General features: G+C 49.2%; 1 protein-coding gene across 1 annotated transcript in view; it reads left to right on the top strand.

The window, feature by feature from the left end:
- RNASEH2A (ribonuclease H2 subunit A) overlaps nucleotides 1-24,287 on the top strand; it is a 90,167-nt gene that overhangs the window by 33,349 nt on the left and 32,531 nt on the right. Inside the window, exons 3-4 of the mRNA XM_063931190.1 lie at nucleotides 6,673-6,799; nucleotides 6,884-6,971. Coding sequence (XP_063787260.1) covers nucleotides 6,673-6,799; nucleotides 6,884-6,971 — 215 coding nt within the window. The remainder of the gene's footprint in view (nucleotides 1-6,672; nucleotides 6,800-6,883; nucleotides 6,972-24,287) is intronic.

The raw sequence follows: 24,287 nt of genomic DNA on the forward strand, positions 1-24,287 counted from the left end.
TCACCACTAGTTAAGTAATTCCTTTCCTCGAAATGTCAGTCTCCCTGGGCACAGTTCCTACAACTGAGGTCTGGAGGAGGGGCATAGAGGGAGGAGCCAGTTCACACCCAATGAAAAGTCTTTAAAGTGCCCATGTCTCCTGTGGATCCCGTTTATACCCCATGGTCTTGATGTCGTCTCCAGCATCCTCTACGGACTAGGAGAAAAGGATTTACCTGTAGGTTATCAAAATCCTATTTTCTCGTAGTCCGTAGAGGATACTGGGCGCCCGCCCAACGCTTCGTTTTCCTGCAGTGGTTATCTGGTTCAGTACAACTTTTGTTTTTAGTTGAGTACTGCATTGTTACTTGGTAAGTAATGTTTCAGCGGTTGCTGTGTTTCAAGCTAGTTAGCTTGATGTGCCTTGTATGTGTGAGCTGGTGTGAATCTCGCCACTGTCTGTGTAAAATCCTTCTCTCGAAGATGTCAGTCTCCTCTGGCACAGTTTCTAGACTGAGTCTGGTAGGAGGGGCATAGAGGGAGTAGCCAGCCCACACTCAAACTTTTAAAGTGCCAATGGCTCCTAGTGGACCAGTCTATACCCCATGGTACTAATGTGGACCCCAGCATCCACTACAGATTCCGAGAAAAGGATTTACCGGTAGGTAATTAAAATCCTATTTCTCTGACGTCCTAGTGGATGCTGGGGACTCCGTCAGGACCATGGGGAATAGCGGCTCCGCAGGAGACAGGGCACAAAAGTAAAAGCTTTAGGATCAGGTGGTGTGCACTGGCTCCTCCCCCTATGACCCTCCTCCAAGCCTCAGTTAGATTTTTGTGCCCGGCCGAGAAGGGTGCAATCTAGGTGGCTCTCCTAAAGAGCTGCTTAGAGTAAAAGTTTTGTTAGGTTTTTTATTTTCAGTGAGTCCTGCTGGCAACAGGCTCACTGCATCGAGGGACTTAGGGGAGAGAAGTGAACTCACCTGCGTGCAGGATGGATTGGCTTCTTAGGCTACTGGACACCATTAGCTCCAGAGGGAGTCGGAACACAGGTCTCACCCTGGGGTTCGTCCCGGAGCCGCGCCGCCGACCCCCTTGCAGATGCCGAAAAGTGAAGAGGTCCAGAAACCGGCGGCAGAAGACTTTTCAGTCTTCATAAGGTAGCGCACAGCACTGCAGCTGTGCGCCATTGTTGTCAGCACACTTCATAGCAGCGGTCACTGAGGGTGCAGGGTGCTGGGGGGGGGCGCCCTGGGCAGCAATGATAGTACCTTATTCTGGCTAAAAATACATCACATATAGCCCCTGGGGGCTATATGGATGTATTTAACCCCTGCCAGGTCTCAGAAAAACGGGAGAAGAAGCCCGCCGAAAAGGGGGCGGGGCCTATTCTCCTCAGCACACAGCGCCATTTTCCCTCACAGAAATGCTGGTGGGAAGGCTCCCAGGCTCTCCCCTGCACTGCACTACAGAAACAGGGTTAAAACAGAGAGGGGGGGCACTTATTTGGCGATATGACTATATATATTAAAATGCTATAAGGGAAAAACACTTATATAAAGGTTGTCCCTGTATAATTATAGCGTTTTTGGTGTGTGCTGGCAAACTCTCCCTCTGTCTCCCCAAAGGGCTAGTGGGGTCCTGTCCTCTATCAGAGCATTCCCTGTGTGTGTGCTGTGTGTCGGTACGTGTGTGTCGACATGTATGAGGACGATGTTGGTGAGGAGGCGGAGCAATTGCCTGTAATGGTGATGTCACTCTCTAGGGAGTCGACACCGGAATGGATGGCTTATTTAAGGAATTACGTGATAATGTCAACACGCTGCAAGGTCGGTTGACGACATGAGACGGCCGGCAAACCAATTAGTACCTGTCCAGGCGTCTCAAACACCGTCAGGGGCGTTAAAACGTCCTTTTACCTCAGTCGGTCGACACAGACACGGACACTGACTCCAGTGTCGACGGTGAAGAAACAAACGTATTTTCCTTTAGGGCCACACGTTACTTGTTAAGGGCAATGAAGGAGGTGTTACATATTTCTGATACTACAAGTACCACAAAAAAGGGTATTATGTGGAGTGTGAAAAAACTACCTGTAGTTTTTCCTGAATCAGATAAATTAAATGAAGTGTGTGATGATGCGTGGGTTTCCCCCGATAGAAAATTATTGGCGGTATACCCTTTCCCGCCAGAAGTTAGGGCGCGTTGGGAAACACCCGTTAGGGTGGATAAGGCGCTCACACGCTTATCAAAACAAGTGGCGGTACCGTCTCCAGATAGGGCCGCCCTCAAGGAGCCAGCTGATAGGAGGCTGGAAAATATCCTAAAAAGTATATACACACATACTGGTGTTATACTGCGACCAGCGATCGCCTCAGCCTGGATGTGCAGCGCTGGGGTGGCTTGGTCGGATTCCCTGACTGAAAATATTGATACCCTTGACAGGGACAGTATTTTATTGACTATAGAGCATTTAAAGGATGCATTTCTATATATGCGAGATGCACAGAGGGATATTTGCACTCTGGCATCAAGAGTAAGTGCGATGTCCATATCTGCCAGAAGTTGTTTATGGACACGACAGTGGTCAGGTGATGCAGATTCCAAACGGCACATGGAAGTATTGCCGTATAAAGGAGAAAAAGACAACGTCTTTTCAGCCTCAGTCCTTTCGTCCCCATAAGGGCAAGCGGGCAAAAGGCCAGTCATATCTGCCATGGGATAGAGGAAAGGGAAGAAGACTGCAGCAGGCAGCCCATTCCCAGAAACAGAAGCCCTCCACCGCTTCTGCCAAGTCCTCAGCATGACGCTGGGGCCGTACAAGCGGACTCAGGTGCGGTGGGGGGGGGTCGTCTCAAGAGTTTCAGCACGCAGTGGGCTCACTCGCAAGTGGACCCCTGGATCCTACAAGTAGTATCCCAGGGGTACAGATTGGAAATTCGAGACGTCTCCCCCTCGCAGGTTCCTGAAGTCTGCTTTACCAACGTCTCCCTCCGACAGGGAGGCAGTAGTGGAAACAATTCACAAGCTGTATTCCCAGCAGGTGATAATCAAAGTACCCCTCCTACAACAAGGAAAGGGGTATTATTCCACACTATATTGTGGTACTGAAGCCAGATGGCTCGGTGAGACCTATTCTAAATCTGAAATAGTTGAACACTTACATACAAAGGTTCAAATCAAGATGGAGTCACTCAGAGCAGTGATAGCGAACCAGGAAGAAGGGGACTATATGGTGTCCCGGGACATCAGGGATGCTTACCTCCATGTCCCAATTTGCCCTTCTCACCAAGGGTACCTCAGGTTCGTGGTACAGAACTGTCACTATCAGTTTCAGACGCTGCCGGTTGGATTGTCCACGGCACCCCGGGTCCTTACCAAGGTAATGGCCGAAATGATGATTCTTCTTCAAAGAAAATGGACGATCTCCTGATAGGGGCAAGGTCCAAAGAACAGTTGGAGGTCGGAGTAGCACTATCTCAAGTAGTTCTACGACAGCACGGGTGGATTCTAAATATTCCAAAACCGCAGCTGTTTCCGACGACACGTCTGCTGTTCCTAGGGATGATTCTGGACACAGTCCAGAAAAAGGTGTTTCTCCCGGAGAAGAAAGCCAGGGAGTTATCCGAGCTAGTCAGGAACCTCCTAAAACCAGGAAAAGTGTCAGTGCATCATTGCACAAGGGTCCTGGGAAAAAATGGTGGCTTCTTACGAAGCGATTCCATTCGGTAGATTTCACGCAAGAACTTTTCAGTGGGATCTGCTGGAAAAATGGTCCGGATCGCATCTTCAGATGCATCAGCGGATAACCCTGTCTCCAAGGACAAGGGTGTTTCTTCTGCGGTGGCTGCAGAGTGCTCATCTACTAAAGGGCCGCAGATTCGGCATTCAGGACTGGGTCCTGGTGACCACGGATGCCAGCCTGAGAGGCTGGGGAGCAGTCACACAGGGAAAAAATTTCCAGGGAGTGTTATCAAGTCTGGAGACTTCTCTCCACATAAATATACTGGAGCTAAGGGCAATTTACAATGTTCTAAGCTTAGCAAGACCTCTGCTTCAAGGTCAGCCGGTATTGATCCAGTGGGACAACATCACGGCAGTCGCCCACGTAAACAGACAGGGCGGCACAAGAAGCAGGAGTGCAATGGCAGAAACTGCAAGGATTCTTCGCTGGGCGAAAAATCATGTGATAGCACTGTCAGCAGTGTTCATTCCGGGAGTGGACAACTGGGAAGCAGACTTCCTCAGCAGGCACGACCTCCACCCGGGAGAGTGGGGACTTCATCGGGAAGTATTCCACATGATTGTGAACCGTTGGGAAAGACCAAAGGTGGACATGATGGCGTCCCGCCTGAACAAAAAACTGGACAGGTATTGCGCCAGGTCAAGAGACCCTCAAGCAATATCTGTGGACGTTCTGGTAACACCGTGGGTGTACCAGTCGGTGTATGTGTTCCCTCCTCTGCTTCTCATAACCAAGGTACTGAGAATTATAAGACGTAGAGGAGTAAGAACTATACTCGTGGCTCCGGATTGGCCAAGAAGGACGTGGCACCCGGAACTTCAAGAAATGCTCACAGAGGACTCATGGCCTCTGCCGCTAAGAAGGGACTTGCTTCAGCAAGTACCAGGTCTGTTCCAAGACTTACCGCGGCTGCGTTTGACGGCATGGCGGTGGAACGCCAGATCCTAAGGGAAAAAGGCATTCCGGAAGAGGTCATTCCTACCCTGGTCAAAGCCAGGAAGGAGGTGACCGCAAAACATTATCACCACATGTGGCGAAAATATGTTGCGTGGTGTGAGGCCAGGAAGGCCCCACGAAGAAATTTCAACTCTGTCGATTCCTGCATTTCCTGCAAACAGGAGTGTCTATGGGCCTCAAATTGGGGTCCATTAAGGTTCAAATTTCGGCCCTGTCAATTTTCTTCCAGAAAGAATTGGCTTCAGTTCCTGAAGTCCAGAAGTTTGTCAAGGGAGTATTGCATATACAACCCCCTTTTTGTGCCTCCAGTGGCACTGTGGGATCTCAACGTAGTTCTGGGATTCCTCAAATCACATTTTAAACCGCTCAAATCTGTGGATTTGAAATATCTCACATGAAAAGTGACCATGCTGTTGGCCCTGGCCTCGGCCAGGCGAGTGTCAGAATTGGCGGCTTTGTCTCACAAAAGCCATATCTGATTGTCCATTCGGACAGGGCAGAGCTGCGGACTCGTCCCCAGTTTCTTCCTAAGGTGGTGTCAGCGTTTCACCTGAACCAGCTTATTGTGGTACCTGCGGCTACTAGGGACTTGGAGGACTCCAAGTTGCTAGATGTTGTCAGGGCCCTGAAAATATAGGTTTCCAGGACGGCTGGAGTCAGGAAAACTGACTCGCTGTTATCCTGTGTGCACCCAACAAACTGGGTGCTCTTGCTTCTAAGCAGACGATTGCTCATTGGATTTGTAGCACATTTCAACTTGCACATTCTGTGGCAGGCCTGCCACAGCCTAAATCTGTCGAGGCCCATTCCACGAGGAAGGTGGGCTCATCCTGGGCGGCTGCCCGAGGGGTCTCGGCATTACAACTCTGCCGAGCAGCTACGTGGTCGGGGGAGAACACGTTTGTAAAATTCTACAAATTTGATACCCTGGCTAAAGAGGACCTGGAGTTCTCTCATTCGGTGCTGCAGAGTCATCCGCACTCTCCCGCCCGTTTGGGAGCTTTGGTATAATCCCCATGGTCCTGACGGAGTCCCCAGCATCCACTAGGACGTCAGAGAAAATAAGATTTTACTTACCGATAAATCTATTTCTCGTAGTCCGTAGTTGATGCTGGGCGCCCATCCCAAGTGCGGATTGTCTGCAATACTTGTACATGGTTATTGTTACAAAAATCGGGTTATTATTGTTGTGAGCCGTCTGTTCAGAGGCTCCTACGTTGTCATACTGTTAACTGGGTTCAGATCACAAGTTGAACGGTGTGATTGGTGTGGCTGGTATGAGTCTTACCCGGGATTCAAAATCCTTCCTTATTGTGTACGCTCGTCCGGGCACAGTATCCTAACTGAGGCTTGGAGGAGGGTCATAGGGGGAGGAGCCAGTGCACACCACCTGATCCTAAAGCTTTTACTTTTGTGCCCTGTCTCCTGCGGAGCCGCTATTCCCCATGGTCCTGACGGAGTCCCCAGCATCCACTACGGACTACGAGAAATAGATTTATCGGTAAGTAAAATCTTATTTTTTTTTTCTTTGCTTGGTTATACTGTTACAATAGCTGTTCATGGGCTAATTGGTTTCTCAATTAGAAGGACCTTATTTGTTTGAAAAATTAAGGAATAATTGTAGAACTATAATATCAATTAAATAATGTGAATACGCTGCAGCAGCTTCATTATTTATGGTAATAGTACAGTTGGTGGGATAAAAAATGTGTTTCCATTCCACTTTAAAGCGCCCTACACACTGGGTGACGGGCGATATGAACGATATTGCTGAGCAATGAACGATATATCGTTTTGTGTGCAGGCACCAATGATGAACGGTGCGCGTCCCCGCAGTCGTTAGTCGTTAGTTTTAGGTCTTTTTTTTTCCAATGCAAAACAATTTGGACGATAACGATCATCATTCAGATCGTTCATCGTCCAAATTGCTGCCATCGCCCAGTGTGTAGGTGGAATATCCTCTCAATAACCTCCTTATTAATCTTTTGCAGACTCCAAGACCCTGAATGAGGCAGAGAGGGAGCGGCTGTTTGAGCTTTTGAATGGGAAGACAGAGTTTATTGGCTGGGCCCTGCACATATTGTCGCCCAATATTATATCTACCAGCATGCAGCAAAGGTGACACGGCAATGCCCTTGTGTAGAATCACTGGTGGTTTTTGTACCAACTGTGGGTGACTGTTCAGTCTGTTTTCTATTCCAGGGCAAAATACAATCTCAATGCCTTATCCCACGATACTGCCATAGGACTTGTCCAGCATGCTCTGGACACTGGTGTGCAAGTGACAGAAGTGAGTATAGATATTAATGGTACAGAGGATGCACGACTTACCGTTCAGTGACTACGCTGGGTATTTCTTTTTCATCCACTAGGGGTCACTGGAGTACTCTTGGGATATGGACGGCTTTAGCAGGAACAGGGCACTGAATATTTAAATTTAGAACTCTCCTCCCCTCCATATCCCAGAGTACCTCAGTGTTTTTTCTGTGCTCGAAGTAGCAACAAGGCTTGTGTGGAGCTCCCACACTTATTTTGAATATTTTCTTTTTCTTTTTAATTTTAATTTTTACTAAACTTTATCCACATTCCTCCCCCCCCCTTCCAAAAGGCGTGGGTCCGGGATAGTGGAAGCTGCTACAAGCAGCTACTGGTGTGTCGGTCCTCACTGCAGAGTACCCTCACAGCCAAGTGCAGGCAACCTACATGAAAGGCTGGACGGAGCTTACAGAAGAAGTCCTGTCATAGCCCCTCACCACAGGCGTCCAGGTATGTTGGGGGATGGGGCGGTCAGCTCACGCTGCCGCCCCGCTGTGTGGAGAACATTGTTTTGCGCGCCAGTGCTCCTGTTAACTGCCGCCCGCCGCCGCTGCTTTGGGTAAGTACAGCCGCCGCCAGTACTCTGCTCCCTCATACTCCCGTCCGCGCCGCTGCCTTGTGTAATGCACCCGCCAGAGCCGCTCAAACCGCCGCTCAGAGGCCACACACCGCGCCGGCCGCACAGATCCGGCTCTGCACCCGCTCCCCGCTAGAGACCGCACCGCCGCGTCCCGCCGCTAGACAGCGCGCTCCCCGGCTCCCTGTGCCAGATCTCCGCTTCACTGCAGACGGTACACGGAGCACAGGGGGGGAGATGTATGTATTACCATAGAAAGGCTGCATGGGTTGTGATTTAATTACATAGGCTGTTAAGCCTATATTAACAGGATGTTTTTTAACGAAGTTAGTTTCAGGTTATACACTTTAGACATGTGTTATAAACTGAACTGTGATTTATAAGTATAAGCAGGGCATGGGGGCCATTTTAACCATGCTTCCTGTTCAATCCTGTTTCTCTTTCAGTTTCAGAAAATCCTGCCCTACGACACATAGACACACCTTAGTAACCATTTTACTGAGTCGTGCGAGCTGTCTCTATTTGTCGGTTTGTGTTGTCTGTCTGCATAATGAGTAAGGCACCAGAAAATAAAATAAAAAAAAGCACTTTCACTGCAATGTCTGTAAAAAAAACAAACAAAAAGGATGATTTTCTTTTGTCTTATAATTTACCAGTAACTGCTATGTTGTGTTCTGACGATTCTATGCCAGACCTCACTGCGCAAGATGAGCATGAGGAAGGCGAGTTGGACCAGCAGTCAGATAGTGAGGATTTTGACAGCCCGTGCATTGATAATCTCATTAGGGCGGTGCGTCAGTCTCTGAAGTTTACGGAGACAGAAGAACCTCTAACATATGATGAGGTAGGATTTACTAAACAACAGAGATTTCAAGTGTGTTTTCCTTTTTCGGAATCTCTTCATAAGATGCTAATAGAAGAATCCGGATAAACGGTTTTCTATACCTCGCCGGTTTAAGACTAGTTACCCGTTTCCAGAGTCTGTCACGGAGAATCCTCCAATGGTAGATTAGTCTGTGTCAAAGGGGGGGGGGGGGGGGGTCGGGGGGGGTCTGTCTTCCTACCATTCCCTCCAACGGTACCTAGAAGGAAATACTCTGGTCCAGCGTTCAAATCCTTTAGTCCTCAGCACTTTCGAGGCCGTGGTAGAGGTACAACCACGCCTGGTAGACGTGGTAGAGGAACACCCGTCGTCAGGACGCTAAGGTCGCCGACAAGCCAGTGGCATGGCGGCCTCCCAGCCCATCTCGGATATTCACTTGTGGGGGCACGCCTTCAGACGTTCCAGTCGGCGTGGTTCCAGACATCCATAGATGGGTGGATCCGCACGACTGTCTCCCACCAGGGAGGTTTTTCAACAGGACTGCCTCTGTCGGAAGACAAGAAGGCGGTTCTGCAGATTGCGATCCAGTTTCTGCTAGATTCAGCAGTTTTGATTCCGGTCCCTGTTCACCAACAAGGTCAGGGTTATTATTCCAGTCTTTTTGGGGTACCAAAGCCGGATGGCTCAGTCAGACCGATATTGAACCTACAGGGTCTCAATCAGTACGTCATTTACTACAGATTCAAGATGGAATCCCTGCGGTCAGTAATTGCAGGTTTAGAGCCACAGGAATTCATGATAGCGCTGGATCTCAGGAATGCGTACTTACACATTCCGATTTGGCCACCGCATCAGAGGTTCTTAAGGTTTGCGGTACAGCAAAACCATTACCAATTTCAGGCTCTACCGTTTGGCCTCTCGTCAGCACCTCGGTTATTCACAAAAGTGATGTCTGTGATGATAGCTCATCTCAGATTCCTGGGAGTGATAATAGTTCCGTACTTGGACGATCTGCTCATCAAAGCTCCGTCTCAACAGATGCTCCTCCAACATGCGTTGCTAACGTACAATGTACTAGTTCAGCACGGTTGGATTGTCAACTTCAGGAAATCGCATCTAATTCCGTCTCAACGACTTCAATTCCTAGGTATGATTCTCGATATGGTAAATCAAAGAATTTACCTACCAGAACAGAAAGTACAGATTAGTCGTCATCTGGTACAATTAGTGCTCAAGCCACGCACAGAAAAAGGTACATTTGTGCATTCGCCTTTTAGGCACAATGGTGGCGGCTTTCGAAGCGCTTCAGTTCGGAAGATTTCACTCACGCCCTTTTTCAACTGGATGTTCTCGCACAGTGGTCGGGCCCGCATCTGCAGATTCACCACAAGGTGAGGTTGTCGCCTCGGGCCAGAGTATCTCTACTCTGGTGGCTCAAAGTACACAATCTAACCGCAGGAAAATGGTTCGGCGCCTGGAATTGGATAATTCTAACGACGGACGCGAGTCTCAGAGGTTGGGGAGCTGTAGTTCAAAATTGTCAGCTCCAGGGTCTCTGGGCGGATCAAGAAAGATTGCTGTCTATAAATGTCCTGGAACTCCGGGCAATTTACAATGCGCTACGACAAGCCGTGCACATGCTCCGGTCTCAGACTGTCCAGGTGCAGTCAGACAACACGACGGCGGTCGCGTACATCAACAAACAAGGAGGAACGAGAAGCCGCATGGCAATGCGGGAAGTAGCTTGAATCCTCAATTGGGCCGAGCATCACCAAGTGATACTGTCGGCAGTGTTCATTCTGGGAGTGGACAACTGGGAGGCGGATTATCTCAGCCGTCGGGATTTTCATCCAAGAGAATGGGCATTAAATCCAGAAGTGTTTCACATGTTGGTCCAGAGGTGGGGTTACCCTCAAGTGGACCTGATGGCATCTCGCCACAATCGCCAAACGCCCCAGTATGTGTCCAGAACGCGGTATCCAAAGGCAGTGGCGGTGGATGCTCTCACAATCGCGTGGCCGTACAGCCTCGTGTATCTGTTTCCACCGTTTCCGCTGCTCCCTCTGTTGCTAGTCCGCCACAGTCATACTAGTGGCGCCTCATTGGCCTCGGAGAGCTTGGTTCTCGGATCTCCGCGGACTACTCGCAGACGATCCTTGGCCGCTCCCACTACGTCCGGACTTGTTACAACAGGGTCCGTTCCTTTATTCCGATTTAGCGCGGCTGCGTTTGACGGGGTGGCTGTTGAGACCTCCCTCTTAAGAAGAGAGGGCATTCCAAAATCAGTTATACCAACCATGTTACGTGCTAGGAAGCCGGTTACAGCAGCTCATTATTACAGAATTTGGCGTGCCTATATAGGTTGGTGTGAAGCTCGGAAGTTTCCGACATCATCTTTCAAGTTATCCCGTCTTTTGTTATTTCTACAGACGGGGTTAGATGGAGGACTGCGTTTATCTACACTAAAGGTGCAGGTATCTGCTTTGTCAATTTACTTTCAAAGGCGATTGGCTCTATTGCCGTCTGTACACACTTTTCTGCAAGGTGTCCTCAGAGTACAGCCTCCATTAATTCCACCTACAGCGCCATGGGACTTGAATCTGGTTTTAGATTTCTTATACAGTCTTCATATTTTGAACCCTTACAACAAGTGGATATTAAGTTTCTCACTTGGAAAACAATTTTTCTACCAGCCTTAGCTTCGGCAAGGCGTGTTTCAGATTTGGGTGCCTTGTCATGCAAGCCACCGTATTTGGTGTTTCATGATGATAGAGCGGAACTTCGGACGAATCCTGTGTTCTTACCAAAGGTAGTGTCATCTTTTCACATCAATCAACCAATAGTAGTTCCTGTGTTTAACAGGAAATTCTGGAACTTTGGATGTGGTACGCGCATTACGCGTTTATGTATCCCGAACGTCTACAGTTCGTAAGATGGATACGTTGTTTGTTCTCTATGATGCTGCCAAGATGGGTTGGCCAGCTTCTAAGCAGACCTTATCCAGATGGATAAAACTGACCATACGTCAGGCTTACCTTCATGCTAGGTTACAACCGCCTACATCAGTAACAGCTCAAAGTTTGATACGTTTGCGGCATCAGCGTCTAGCTTTGGCCGCCTAGTGTTAAAGGTGCAAAACAGCTCTCCCGCCCACGAGGGAAGCTTTGGTACATCCCAAGAGTACTCCAGTGACCCCTAGTGGATGAAAAAGAAAATAGGATTTTGGTACTTACCAGGTAAATCCTTTTCTTTGAATCCATAGGGGGCACTGGACGCCCACCTAGAGCAGTTTTACCTGGTTTGTGGTAAGTTCAGGAGATCTTATGGTAACACATTCTCACCGACTGGTTCAAAGTTTCAAGTTCTATTGGTTATGGTGTCAACTGTTTAGTTGTCAGTAACGTTATGTGTCAACTTTATTGTTGTCCGTTATGTTATATGTAATTCTCCATTGTCAACCTCTCTATCGCTCCTGTTCGGCTCAGTAAAAAACACTGAGGTACTCTGGGATATGGAGGGGAGGAGAGTTCTAAATTTAAATATTCAGTGCCCTGTTCCTGCTAAAGCCATCCATATCCCAAGAGTACTCCAGTGCCCCCTATGGATTCAAAGAAAAGGATTTACCTGGTAAGTACCAAAATCCTATTTTCTCTGACGTCCTAGTGGATGCTGGGGACTCCGTCAGGACCATGGGGAATAGCGGCTCCGCAGGAGACAGGGCACAAAAGTAAAAGCTTTAGGATCAGGTGGTGTGCACTGGCTCCTCCCCCTATGACCCTCCTCCAAGCCTCAGTTAGATTTTTGTGCCCGGCCGAGAAGGGTGCAATCTAGGTGGCTCTCCTAAAGAGCTGCTTAGAGTAAAAGTTTTGTTAGGTTTTTTATTTTCAGTGAGTCCTGCTGGCAACAGGCTCACTGCATCGAGGGACTTAGGGGAGAGAAGTGAACTCACCTGCGTGCAGGATGGATTGGCTTCTTAGGCTACTGGACACCATTAGCTCCAGAGGGAGTCGGAACACAGGTCTCACCCTGGGGTTCGTCCCGGAGCCGCGCCGCCGACCCCCTTGCAGATGCCGAAAAGTGAAGAGGTCCAGAAACCGGCGGCAGAAGACTTTTCAGTCTTCATAAGGTAGCGCACAGCACTGCAGCTGTGCGCCATTGTTGTCAGCACACTTCATAGCAGCGGTCACTGAGGGTGCAGGGCGCTGGGGGGGGCGCCCTGGGCAGCAATGATAGTACCTTATTCTGGCTAAAAAATACATCACATATAGCCCCTGGGGGCTATATGGATGTATTTAACCCCTGCCAGGTCTCAGAAAAACGGGAGAAGAAGCCCGCCGAAAAGGGGGCGGGGCCTATTCTCCTCAGCACACAGCGCCATTTTCCCTCACAGAAATGCTGGTGGGAAGGCTCCCAGGCTCTCCCCTGCACTGCACTACAGAAACAGGGTTAAAACAGAGAGGGGGGGGGGGCACTTATTTGGCGATATGACTATATATATTAAAATGCTATAAGGGAAAAACACTTATATAAAGGTTGTCCCTGTATAATTATAGCGTTTTTGGTGTGTGCTGGCAAACTCTCCCTCTGTCTCCCCAAAGGGCTAGTGGGGTCCTGTCCTCTATCAGAGCATTCCCTGTGTGTGTGCTGTGTGTCGGTACGTGTGTGTCGACATGTATGAGGACGATGTTGGTGAGGAGGCGGAGCAATTGCCTGTAATGGTGATGTCACTCTCTAGGGAGTCGACACCGGAATGGATGGCTTATTTAAGGAATTACGTGATTATGTCAACACGCTGCAAGGTCGGTTGACGACATGAGACGGCCGGCAAACCAATTAGTACCTGTCCAGGCGTCTCAAACACCGTCAGGGGCGTTAAAACGTCCTTTTACCTCAGTCGGTCGACACAGACACTGACTCCAGTGTCGACGGTGAAGAAACAAACGTATTTTCCTTTAGGGCCACACGTTACTTGTTAAGGGCAATGAAGGAGGTGTTACATATTTCTGATACTACAAGTACCACAAAAAAGGGTATTATGTGGAGTGTGAAAAAACTACCTGTAGTTTTTCCTGAATCAGATAAATTAAATGAAGTGTGTGATGATGCGTGGGTTTCCCCCGATAGAAAATTATTGGCGGTATACCCTTTCCCGCCAGAAGTTAGGGCGCGTTGGGAAACACCCGTTAGGGTGGATAAGGCGCTCACACGCTTATCAAAACAAGTGGCGGTACCGTCTCCAGATAGGGCCGCCCTCAAGGAGCCAGCTGATAGGAGGCTGGAAAATATCCTAAAAAGTATATACACACATACTGGTGTTATACTGCGACCAGCGATCGCCTCAGCCTGGATGTGCAGCGCTGGGGTGGCTTGGTCGGATTCCCTGACTGAAAATATTGATACCCTTGACAGGGACAGTATTTTATTGACTATAGAGCATTTAAAGGATGCATTTCTATATATGCGAGATGCACAGAGGGATATTTGCACTCTGGCATCAAGAGTAAGTGCGATGTCCATATCTGCCAGAAGTTGTTTATGGACACGACAGTGGTCAGGTGATGCAGATTCCAAACGGCACATGGAAGTATTGCCGTATAAAGGAGAAAAAGACAACGTCTTTTCAGCCTCAGTCCTTTCGTCCCCATAAGGGCAAGCGGGCAAAAGGCCAGTCATATCTGCCATGGGATAGAGGAAAGGGAAGAAGACTGCAGCAGGCAGCCCATTCCCAGAAACAGAAGCCCTCCACCGCTTCTGCCAAGTCCTCAGCATGACGCTGGGGCCGTACAAGCGGACTCAGGTGCGGTGGGGGGGGTCGTCTCAAGAGTTTCAGCACGCAGTGGGCTCACTCGCAAGTGGACCCCTGGATCCTACAAGTAGTATCCCAGGGGTACAGGTTGGAAATTCGAGACGTCTCCCCCTCGCAGGTTCCTGAAGTCTGCTTTACCAACGTCTCCCTCCGACAGGGAGGCAGTAGTGGAAACAATTCACAAGCTGTATTCCCAGCAGGTGATAATCAAAGTACCCCTCCTACAACAAGGAAAGGGGTATTATTCCACACTATATTGTGGTACTGAAGCCAGACGGCTCGGTGAGACCTATTCTAAATCTGAAATAGTTGAACACTTACATACAAAGGTTCAAATCAAGATGGAGTCACTCAGAGCAGTGATAGCGAACCAGGAAGAAGGGGACTATATGGTGTCCCGGGACATCAGGGATGCTTACCTCCATGTCCCAATTTGCCCTTCTCACCAAGGGTACCTCAGGTTCGTGGTACAGAACTGTCACTATCCGTTTCAGACGCTGCCGGTTGGATTGTCCACGGCACCCCGGGTCCTTACCAAGGTAATGGCCGAGATGATGATTCTTCTTCAAAGAAAATGGACGATCTCCTGATAGGGGCAAGGTCCAGAGAACAGTTGGAGGTCGGAGTAGCACTATCTCAAGTAGTTCTACGACAGCACGGGTGGATTCTAAATATTCCAAAACCGCAGCTGTTTCCGACGACACGTCTGCTGTTCCTAGGGATGATTCTGGACACAGTCCAGAAAAAGGTGTTTCTCCCGGAGAAGAAAGCCAGGGAGTTATCCGAGCTAGTCAGGAACCTCCTAAAACCAGGAAAAGTGTCAGTGCATCATTGCACAAGGGTCCTGGGAAAAATGGTGGCTTCTTACGAAGCGATTCCATTCGGTAGATTTCACGCAAGAACTTTTCAGTGGGATCTGCTGGAAAAATGGTCCGGATCGCATCTTCAGATGCATCAGCGGATAACCCTGTCTCCAAGGACAAGGGTGTTTCTTCTGCGGTGGCTGCAGAGTGCTCATCTACTAAAGGGCCGCAGATTCGGCATTCAGGACTGGGTCCTGGTGACCACGGATGCCAGCCTGAGAGGCTGGGGAGCAGTCACACAGGGAAAAAATTTCCAGGGAGTGTGATCAAGTCTGGAGACTTCTCTCCACATAAATATACTGGAGCTAAGGGCAATTTACAATGTTCTAAGCTTAGCAAGACCTCTGCTTCAAGGTCAGCCGGTATTGATCCAGTGGGACAACATCACGGCAGTCGCCCACGTAAACAGACAGGGCGGCACAAGAAGCAGGAGGGCAATGGCAGAAACTGCAAGGATTCTTCGCTGGGCGAAAAATCATGTGATAGCACTGTCAGCAGTGTTCATTCCGGGAGTGGACAACTGGGAAGCAGACTTCCTCAGCAGGCACGACCTCCACCCGGGAGAGTGGGGACTTCATCGGGAAGTATTCCACATGATTGTGAACCGTTGGGAAAGACCAAAGGTGGACATGATGGCGTCCCGCCTGAACAAAAAACTGGACAGGTATTGCGCCAGGTCAAGAGACCCTCAAGCAATATCTGGGACGTTCTGGTAACACCGTGGGTGTACCAGTCGGTGTATGTGTTCCCTCCTCTGCTTCTCATAACCAAGGTACTGAGAATTATAAGACGTAGAGGAGTAAGAACTATACTCGTGGCTCCGGATTGGCCAAGAAGGACGTGGCACCCGGAACTTCAAGAAATGCTCACAGATGACTCATGGCCTCTGCCGCTAAGAAGGGACTTGCTTCAGCAAGTACCAGGTCTGTTCCAAGACTTACCGCGGCTGCGTTTGACGGCATGGCGGTGGAACGCCAGATCCTAGGGGAAAGGGGCATTCCGGAAGAGGTCATTCCTACCCTGGTCAAAGCCAGGAAGGAGGTGACCGCAAAACATTAACACCACATGTGGCGAAAATATGTTGCGTGGTGTGAGGCCAGGAAGGCCCCACGAAGAAATTTCAACTAGGTCGATTCCTGCATTTCCTGCAAACAGGAGTGTCTATGGGCCTCAAATTGGGGTCCATTAAGGTTCAAATTTCGGCCCTGTCAATTTTCTTCCAGAAAGAATTGGCTTCAGTTCCTGAAGTCCAGAAGTTTGTCAAGGGAGTATTGCATATACAACCCCCTTTTTGTGCCTCCAGTGGCACTGTGGGATCTCAACGTAGTTCTGGGATTCCTCAAATCACATTTTAAACCGCTCAAATCTGTGGATTTGAAATATCTCACATGAAAAGTGACCATGCTGTTGGCCCTGGCCTCGGCCAGGCGAGTGTCAGAATTGGCGGCTTTGTCTCACAAAAGCCATATCTGATTGTCCATTCGGACAGGGCAGAGCTGCGGACTCGTCCCCAGTTTCTTCCTAAGGTGGTGTCAGCGTTTCACCTGAACCAGCTTATTGTGGTACCTGCGGCTACTAGGGACTTGGAGGACTCCAAGTTGCTAGATGTTGTCAGGGCCCTGAAAATATAGGTTTCCAGGACGGCTGGAGTCAGGAAAACTGACTCGCTGTTATCCTGTATGCACCCAACAAACTGGGTGCTCTTGCTTCTAAGCAGACGATTGCTCGTTGGATTTGTAGCACATTTCAACTTGCACATTCTGTGGCAGGCCTGCCACAGCCTAAATCTGTCAAGGCCCATTCCACAAGGAAGGTGGGCTCATCCTGGGCGGCTGCCCGAGGGGTCTCGGCATTACAACTCTGCCGAGCAGCTACGTGGTCGGGGGAGAACACGTTTGTAAAATTCTAAAAATTTGATACCCTGGCTAAAGAGGACCTGGAGTTCTCTCATTCGGTGCTGCAGAGTCATCCGCACTCTCCCGCCCGTTTGGGAGCTTTGGTATAATCCCCATGGTCCTGACGGAGTCCCCAGCATCCACTAGGACGTCAGAGAAAATAAGATTTTACTTACCGATAAATCTATTTCTCGTAGTCCGTAGTGGATGCTGGGCGCCCATCCCAAGTGCGGATTGTCTGCAATACTTGTACATAGTTATTGTTACAAAAATCGGGTTATTATTGTTGTGAGCCATCTTTTCAGAGGCTCCGCTGTTATCATGCTGTTAACTGGGTTCAGATCACAGGTTGTACAGTGTGATTGGTGTGGCTGGTATGAGTCTTACCCGGGATTCAAAATCCTTCCTTATTGTGTACGCTCGTCCGGGCACAGTATCCTAACTGAGGCTTGGAGGAGGGTCATAGGGGGAGGAGCCAGTGCACACCACCTGATCCTAAAGCTTTTACTTTTGTGCCCTGTCTCCTGCGGAGCCGCTATTCCCCATGGTCCTGACGGAGTCCCCAGCATCCACTACGGACTACGAGAAATAGATTTATCGGTAAGTAAAATCTTAATTTTTGGGAAGCTACCATAGAGATGAGCGGGGTAAAGGGCCCCAGCTTCTAGGAGGTGCACACCAACCAAACAAGAGGTGGAAGAACTCGATGCCTCAAATCCACCTGCTGAGGTCTGGCGCCATGCCTGGTTATGAACTTGTGCTGGGCTCTCCCACTGGGCACTTCCGTAGCCCAGGATGGTTGTCAATGGGTCCTTACAAGTGATCTGGCACGCCTAAGTGGTCCAGACCCCACAGGGTGGCCATGGGGACCTTCACACCTAGCAATGATAACCCCAGAAGGTGCATACCAATCACACATTGGAGGATGACAGAGGGTCTTGTGCCCAATTCTACTACCTTCCCGCTGTGTCCAGAGTGCATGCAAATCAGGGATGAGGCACCACATTAGGTCTACAATGGGGAGGTAGACATCTTGGAGGTGGTCAGCCACTTAAACGTACTGGTTATTAACAGTACCTGAAGACTGACTTAACACAGCAGGCATTCTAGTTTGCTGGTAAAACAACCTGTTTGCTAAAGTCACACAGGGGCCGTATAAGTTTATCATTTTGACTTTCTGGGTTTTACATTACTAGGTGTGAAGGTCACCACAGCCATCCTGCGTGGTTTGAATCCTTTGGGTGCGCCAGATTACTTGGAAGGACCCATTGACAACCATCTTGGGCTACATGAGCGCGTGGTGGTGGTGGTAGAGCCCAGTACAAGTCCATGACCATGGCATGGAGTAAGACCTCACCCGGTGGATTTGAGGCATCGAGTTCTCCCACCTCTTGTTTGATTGGGGTGCACCTCTTAGAAGCAGGGGCCATTTGCTCCACCCATCTCTATTCTCCATGGTAGCATCTCAAAAATGGATAGGACATTCTATCCATGTTGACATTTATGATGACATTTTAACTGTGTCAACATACTGACTGCATACCTAAAGAACATATAATGTAACATTTATTATATTAATGTATTACTATAACTATACATCAGCTTTAACGTTCCACCCAAAATTTTACCATTTAAAATTAACATGTGCACTCACTGATTAGCTCCCTGCCCAAATAATTTAATCTGAGAGTGGATACTATACAAGTAGATTAAGAGACATTTTTCTTTACTATAAAAAAAAATGATGATAAAAAAATCTTTCAATACTTCTAGACATGAACATCATCACTTTAAAATGGCATTTCTGCAGCGGGGTACACTGGTATTCCACAGGGAATAACATCGGGGTGTAGAGTTAAAGCTTTGACTTTTCCCAGGATGCACTGCACCGCCTCCTCTATAGCCCTGCCTCCAGGCACGGGAGCTCAGTTTGTAAGTTGGTGCCTGCAGTGCAGGTCACTAACAGGTGGGGCAGCGCTAGGCAGCCCTGAAAAGAGCTTTTTAGAAGACCAAGGGCCGCAGCACTTTATATGTCTTTATGACATGCTGTACTGCCGCTTCATCACCTCCCTCAGCGGCACTACATACTCCTGCGGCCGGGTTCGCGGGTACTTGCAGCAAGACGCACTGGTTTCTAGGCACACCACCGCTGTCCTCTCCAGGATCGCGTGGCTGCACTACGGGGAGGAGGTAAGAGGGTCCCCCCAGGTGGGACCCGCCGGTAAATCGCGATCCCAGGAGACGGACCACGCCGCTGGCGTGGACACTGTGCCACAAAGGGACCCCACTATATCCACCAGGGCATGGAGCACAGGTCGGATTTACTAAAATCCGTTTACAATATGCTCCATAGTACCCGGTGGTGAAGTCCAGCATAGGGGATAAGGCGCTGACCTGTAGCCCTTCCCCCAGGTCCGGGCGCCATCTACTGCTGGTGCTCCCGCCCTGGAGCTGCATTTTACTCTCCCTCACTCCCTGACAGAGATTTTGGCGCCATCTTCACTACTAGCTGGGCTGATCTCCGGGATTGCAGGGCTCTGTCTCCTCTGTAAAGCCGTCTGTCTCATCAGCGCTGTGCATTTACAGGCACTTAAGTGTTCTACATGTCATTTTAGACAGTGTTAGTTAAGAACAAGTGTACTGGTATCTGAATATTTAGTACCAGTATTCTGTGATATACATCCAGTATCTACTGTGCATTGTTATATCTATGTACATACATATCTGTATGTAGTGTTACTAGTCCAGTGCAGTTTTATTGTTTATATGTAATAACTTCTGCATTGTACCTGTGACTGAGTGTGCCTGTAGCTGCTGTGTGGATTCCATTCTTGTGTATCACACATATTGCTATCACTATATTCTGTACCCTGGGAGGCCAAGTGCGTCCGGGTACATGTAATATATAGTGCTACACAGGATATACTGTTTTGTATTTTTCACTGTTTTTCAGTCACCTCATACCGCTTAAATCCACTGTTTGTGCTCTGTATTTACTGTCACATAACACAGGGTTATTTACAGGTTTTGTATTTGTCTGGCTCTATTGTACTGTTACGCCCTAAGGCTACATTCCCTATATTGTCTGTGGCACAGGTCGGGAAATCTGCAGATGCTCCTGCATCATGCAGTGCTGGCTCCACGGATTTACTTTAGGGAGAAGTTTCAGTTGAGGGTTCAGGCACTGGGTGCCAGACTCCTTCCAGTGAGCTTGCAGCACCTGTGGCCAGTCAGGACCCACCTTAGACAGCGTTTTCAGGTATGCTGACTACGCTTGTAACACGTCTTACGCCCTCTGTGGGACCTCCTGTGCCATTACAGCCACATATTGCCCCTGTAGTTAATCCGCCCTGGGCGGATACTCTGTCTACCCAGTTACAACAACTCAATCAATCTTTGGTTAAACAAAAGTCTACCTCACGCCCTTCTGGGGCAAAGGGGTCATCTCAGCGGGCCATTTCTTCCTCAAAATCCACTAAAATTTTGGATAATTCCACTGATGAGGATGGGGAATATACTGATCTGTCAGACACTGATACAGTTGCTTCTGATGAGTAATCTACAACCCAGGTTGATGTTCCTGACTTAGTGGAGGCTATCAAGCTGATTCTCCAGATTCATGATGAGAGTGAGCCTCCTGCTACGTCTAAGAAACCTGATAAATTCAAACGTCAGAAGGTGGCTAAAGTAGTTTTGCCACATTTTGACCTTTTAATTGACATACGTCAGGAATCCTGGTCGTCTCCAGGAAAGAAATTTTCCCTGTCTAAAAAGATGCTAGCTCGTTATCCTATCCCTGCGGAATTGAGTATCAAGTGGAAAACTCCACCGCCGGTGGACTCTCATGTCTCCCGTCTCGTGGTGTCCTCTACTCTTCCTGTCACCACCGGCACCTCCTTGAAGGAACCAACGGATAAGCGTGTGGAGGGATGCCTGAAGTCTATTTACACTCTTACCGGTGCTGTACATAGACCCACTATGGCAGCCTCTTGGGCTGCAAAAGGAATTGAAGCATGTGTTCAGGCAATTGAGGAGGAACTACCTCAGGATTTTGCTGTCACTGCCAGACAATATCTGTCGTATATAACCACAGCCTCCCACTATATTCAGGAGGCGGCCTCTGATGCAGGCGTAATGGCGGCCAAGGCGTCTACTACATCTTTCCTGGCTCGCCGGATTCTGTGGTTTAGGTCCTGGAAGGTGGACCTGTATAAGAAGACCTTGGAGGTGCTTACTTTTAAGGGAGACCTACTATTTGGGGAGGATCTGAACAAGATTGTGACTGAATTGGCGACGGCCACGACTGCGTTTCTCCCAAGTTCTAATCCTTCTGATCCGAAGGCTAAGAGTACCACTTTTCGTTCCTTTCGACCTCCAGGAAAAGCAAAAGGTCAGGCGTACTCGAGACAGGCTCATGCTTCCAAAACCATTAAGCCCAAATCTAAACATTCTTAGGTCGCCCGTCAGCCTGCTTCCAAACAAGACAAGCCTGCTGCATGACTGGGCGGGCCTCCTCCTGGGGTCCCCAGGGTGGGAGGCCGACTTCTGCAGTTCGCCCAGGCCTGGTTAAAGACCACTTCGGACGCCTGGGTGCGGGAAGTTGTCTCTCACGGGTGCGCAGTCTCTTTCAAAAGATGTCACCCTCGCCGGTTTTGCACGACTGTTATCCCCTCGGATCCATTGAAAGCGCAAACCCTGCACTTGGTTGTGAAATCCCTTCTGGACACAGGAGTGGTAGTGCCCGTACCTGTCTCAGAGAGGCAGGGGATATTATTTGACCCTGTTTCTAGTTCCAAAGCCAAATGGGTCCTTCCGGCCTATACTCAACCTCAAATCTTTGGACAAATTTGTGAGAGTATCCAAATTCCGTATGGAAACTCTTTGCTCTATTGTGCTGGCCATGGAGCCCAAGGACTATATGGTATCCCTGGACATGCAGGATGCTTACCTGCATATACCTTTTGCCACGTCGCATCAGCAATAATCTGCGGTTTGCTATTGGCAACCTACATTATCAATTCCAGGCTTTGCCTTTTGGACTGACCACGGCTCCTCTGATCTTCACCAAGGTCATGGCTGTGATGCTGGCTATTCTCCGCCGTCAGGGTATCAGGATTCTGCCGTGTCTGGACGACTTGCTGATTCTGGCAAACTCCCCGGAGGTTCTCCTCAGTCATCTGGAACTTACGGTCCAATTCGTACAAGCCCACGGGTGGCTCATCAACTGGAAGAAGTCCTCGCTGGTCCCTGCTCGGAAAATGGTGCACCTGGGCTCACTGCTGGACACACACAACCAATGATTGTTCTTGACTCCAGAGAAGGTCCTGAAACTTCAAGACAGGATCAGATGCTTCCTCTCTTGTCCAAGAGTGTTGATGCACTCGGCGATGCAAGTACTAGGCCTCATGGTGTCTGCTTTCGATATGGTAGATTACGCCTAATTTCATTTCATTCCTCTGCAGAGGTTAATCCTTTCCAAGTGGGACGGCCTGCCTCATCGGATCAGTTCTCAAATGATTTCCTTGACTCCAGAGGTTCGTCTGTCACTGAGCTGGTGGCTTCAGGATCAACAGTTGAGCAGGGGCCATCCCTTCTGGATTTCCAACTAGGTCCTACTAATGACGGATGCCAGCCTGCAGGGTTGCAGCGCAGTGTTGGAGCAACACTCTGTCCAGGGTCGGTGGACCAGGGAGGAATCTCTCCTCACGATAAACATTCTGGAATTGCAAGTGTTCAATGCGTTGACACTTGCCCTGCCTCTGGTACAGAACAGGCCTGTTCAAGTACAATCAGACAACGCCACCATGGTGACATACATAAATCATCAAGGCGGCACTCGAAGCTGCATGGCAATGATGGAAGTGTCAAAAATCCTTCAATGGGCGGAACGCCATCTGCCAGCAATATCGGCAGTGTTCATTCTGGGGGTCCTCAACTGGGAAGCGGACTTCCTCAGTCGTCAGGACATACACACCGGAGAGTGGAGTCTTCATCCGGAAGTCTTTCAACTCCTAGTGGACAAGTGGGGCCTACAAGATGTAGACCTGATGGCGTCTTGACACAATCACAAGGGTTCCAGTTTTCGGAGCAAGGACAAAGGGATCCTCAGGCAGCATTCGTGGACGCACTGGTAATTCCATGGAACTTTTGGTCGCCCTATGTGTTCCCACCGGTGTCCCTTCTGCCTCGGGTTCTATGGAAGTTCAAGCAAGAAGGAGGAAAACTACTTCTAGTCGCTCCAGCGTGGCCCAGATGGCATTGGTTCTCGGACCAGCAGGGTCTCTCGATAGAGCGTCCTCTTCTACTTCCTCAACGCCCAGACCTCCTCGTTCAGGGCCCTTGTGTTTTCCCGGACCTGGCCAGACTGGCTTTGACGGCGTTGCTCTTGAAGCTTCACTCCTGAGAGGCAAAGGATTCTCTGAGACGGTCATTCAAACTATGGGGAAAGCCCGTAAACCAGCTTCAGCTCGTATTTATTACAGGGTCTGGAATTCTTACTTCACCTGGTGTGCTGGTAAGAACTATGATGCATATACATTCAGGACTTCCAGGCTTTTGGCTTTTCTACAACAAGGCCTAGACTTGGGCCTTCGTCTGGCCTCCCTCAAGGTTCATATATCTGCCTTGTCGGTATGGTTTCAGAGGAAAGTTGCGTCTCTTCCTGACGTTCATACTTTCACTCGGGGTGTTTTACGGATTCAGCCTCCCTATGTCCCTCCTGTGGCTCCATGGGATCTGTCTGTTCTGAATGCCCTGCAAGAGTCTCCATTTGAACCTCTTGAGTCAGTGAACCTTAAATGCCTTACGCTTAAGGTCGTGTTTCTGTTGGCTATTGCCTCTGCTAGGAGGGTGTCTGACTAGGAGGGTGTCGGACTTAGGCACTTTGTCCTGTCGCCCACTGTTTCTAATTTTTCACCGTGACCGGGCAGTTCTTATAACTCGCCCAGGTTATTTGCCTAAGGTGGTGTCATCTTTCCGTCTTAACCAAGAGATTGTGGTTCTGGCCTACATCTCTTCTGGTTTGTCCTCCAAAGAGCGATCTTTGGATGTGGTACGGGCTCTCCGTATTTATGTGGAAAGGACTGCCTCTCAGGAGGTCAGATTCCCTTTTTTACTTTTTGGGTTTCACAAACATGGCTGGCCTGCGAATAAGCAAACCTTGGCCAGGTGGATTAGAATGTTGATTACACAAGGGCTCCCGGTCCTGCTGCTATTAAGGCCCATTCTACTGTCTGTTGGACCTTCTTGGGCGGCCCGCCGTGGCGCGTCCGCAGAACAATTGTGCAAAGCGGCTAAGTGGTCCTCGGTGAACACGTTCATCAGATT

This window comes from Pseudophryne corroboree, chromosome 6 (assembly GCF_028390025.1).
Source record: "Pseudophryne corroboree isolate aPseCor3 chromosome 6, aPseCor3.hap2, whole genome shotgun sequence".
Lineage (NCBI taxonomy): Eukaryota > Metazoa > Chordata > Amphibia > Anura > Myobatrachidae > Pseudophryne > Pseudophryne corroboree.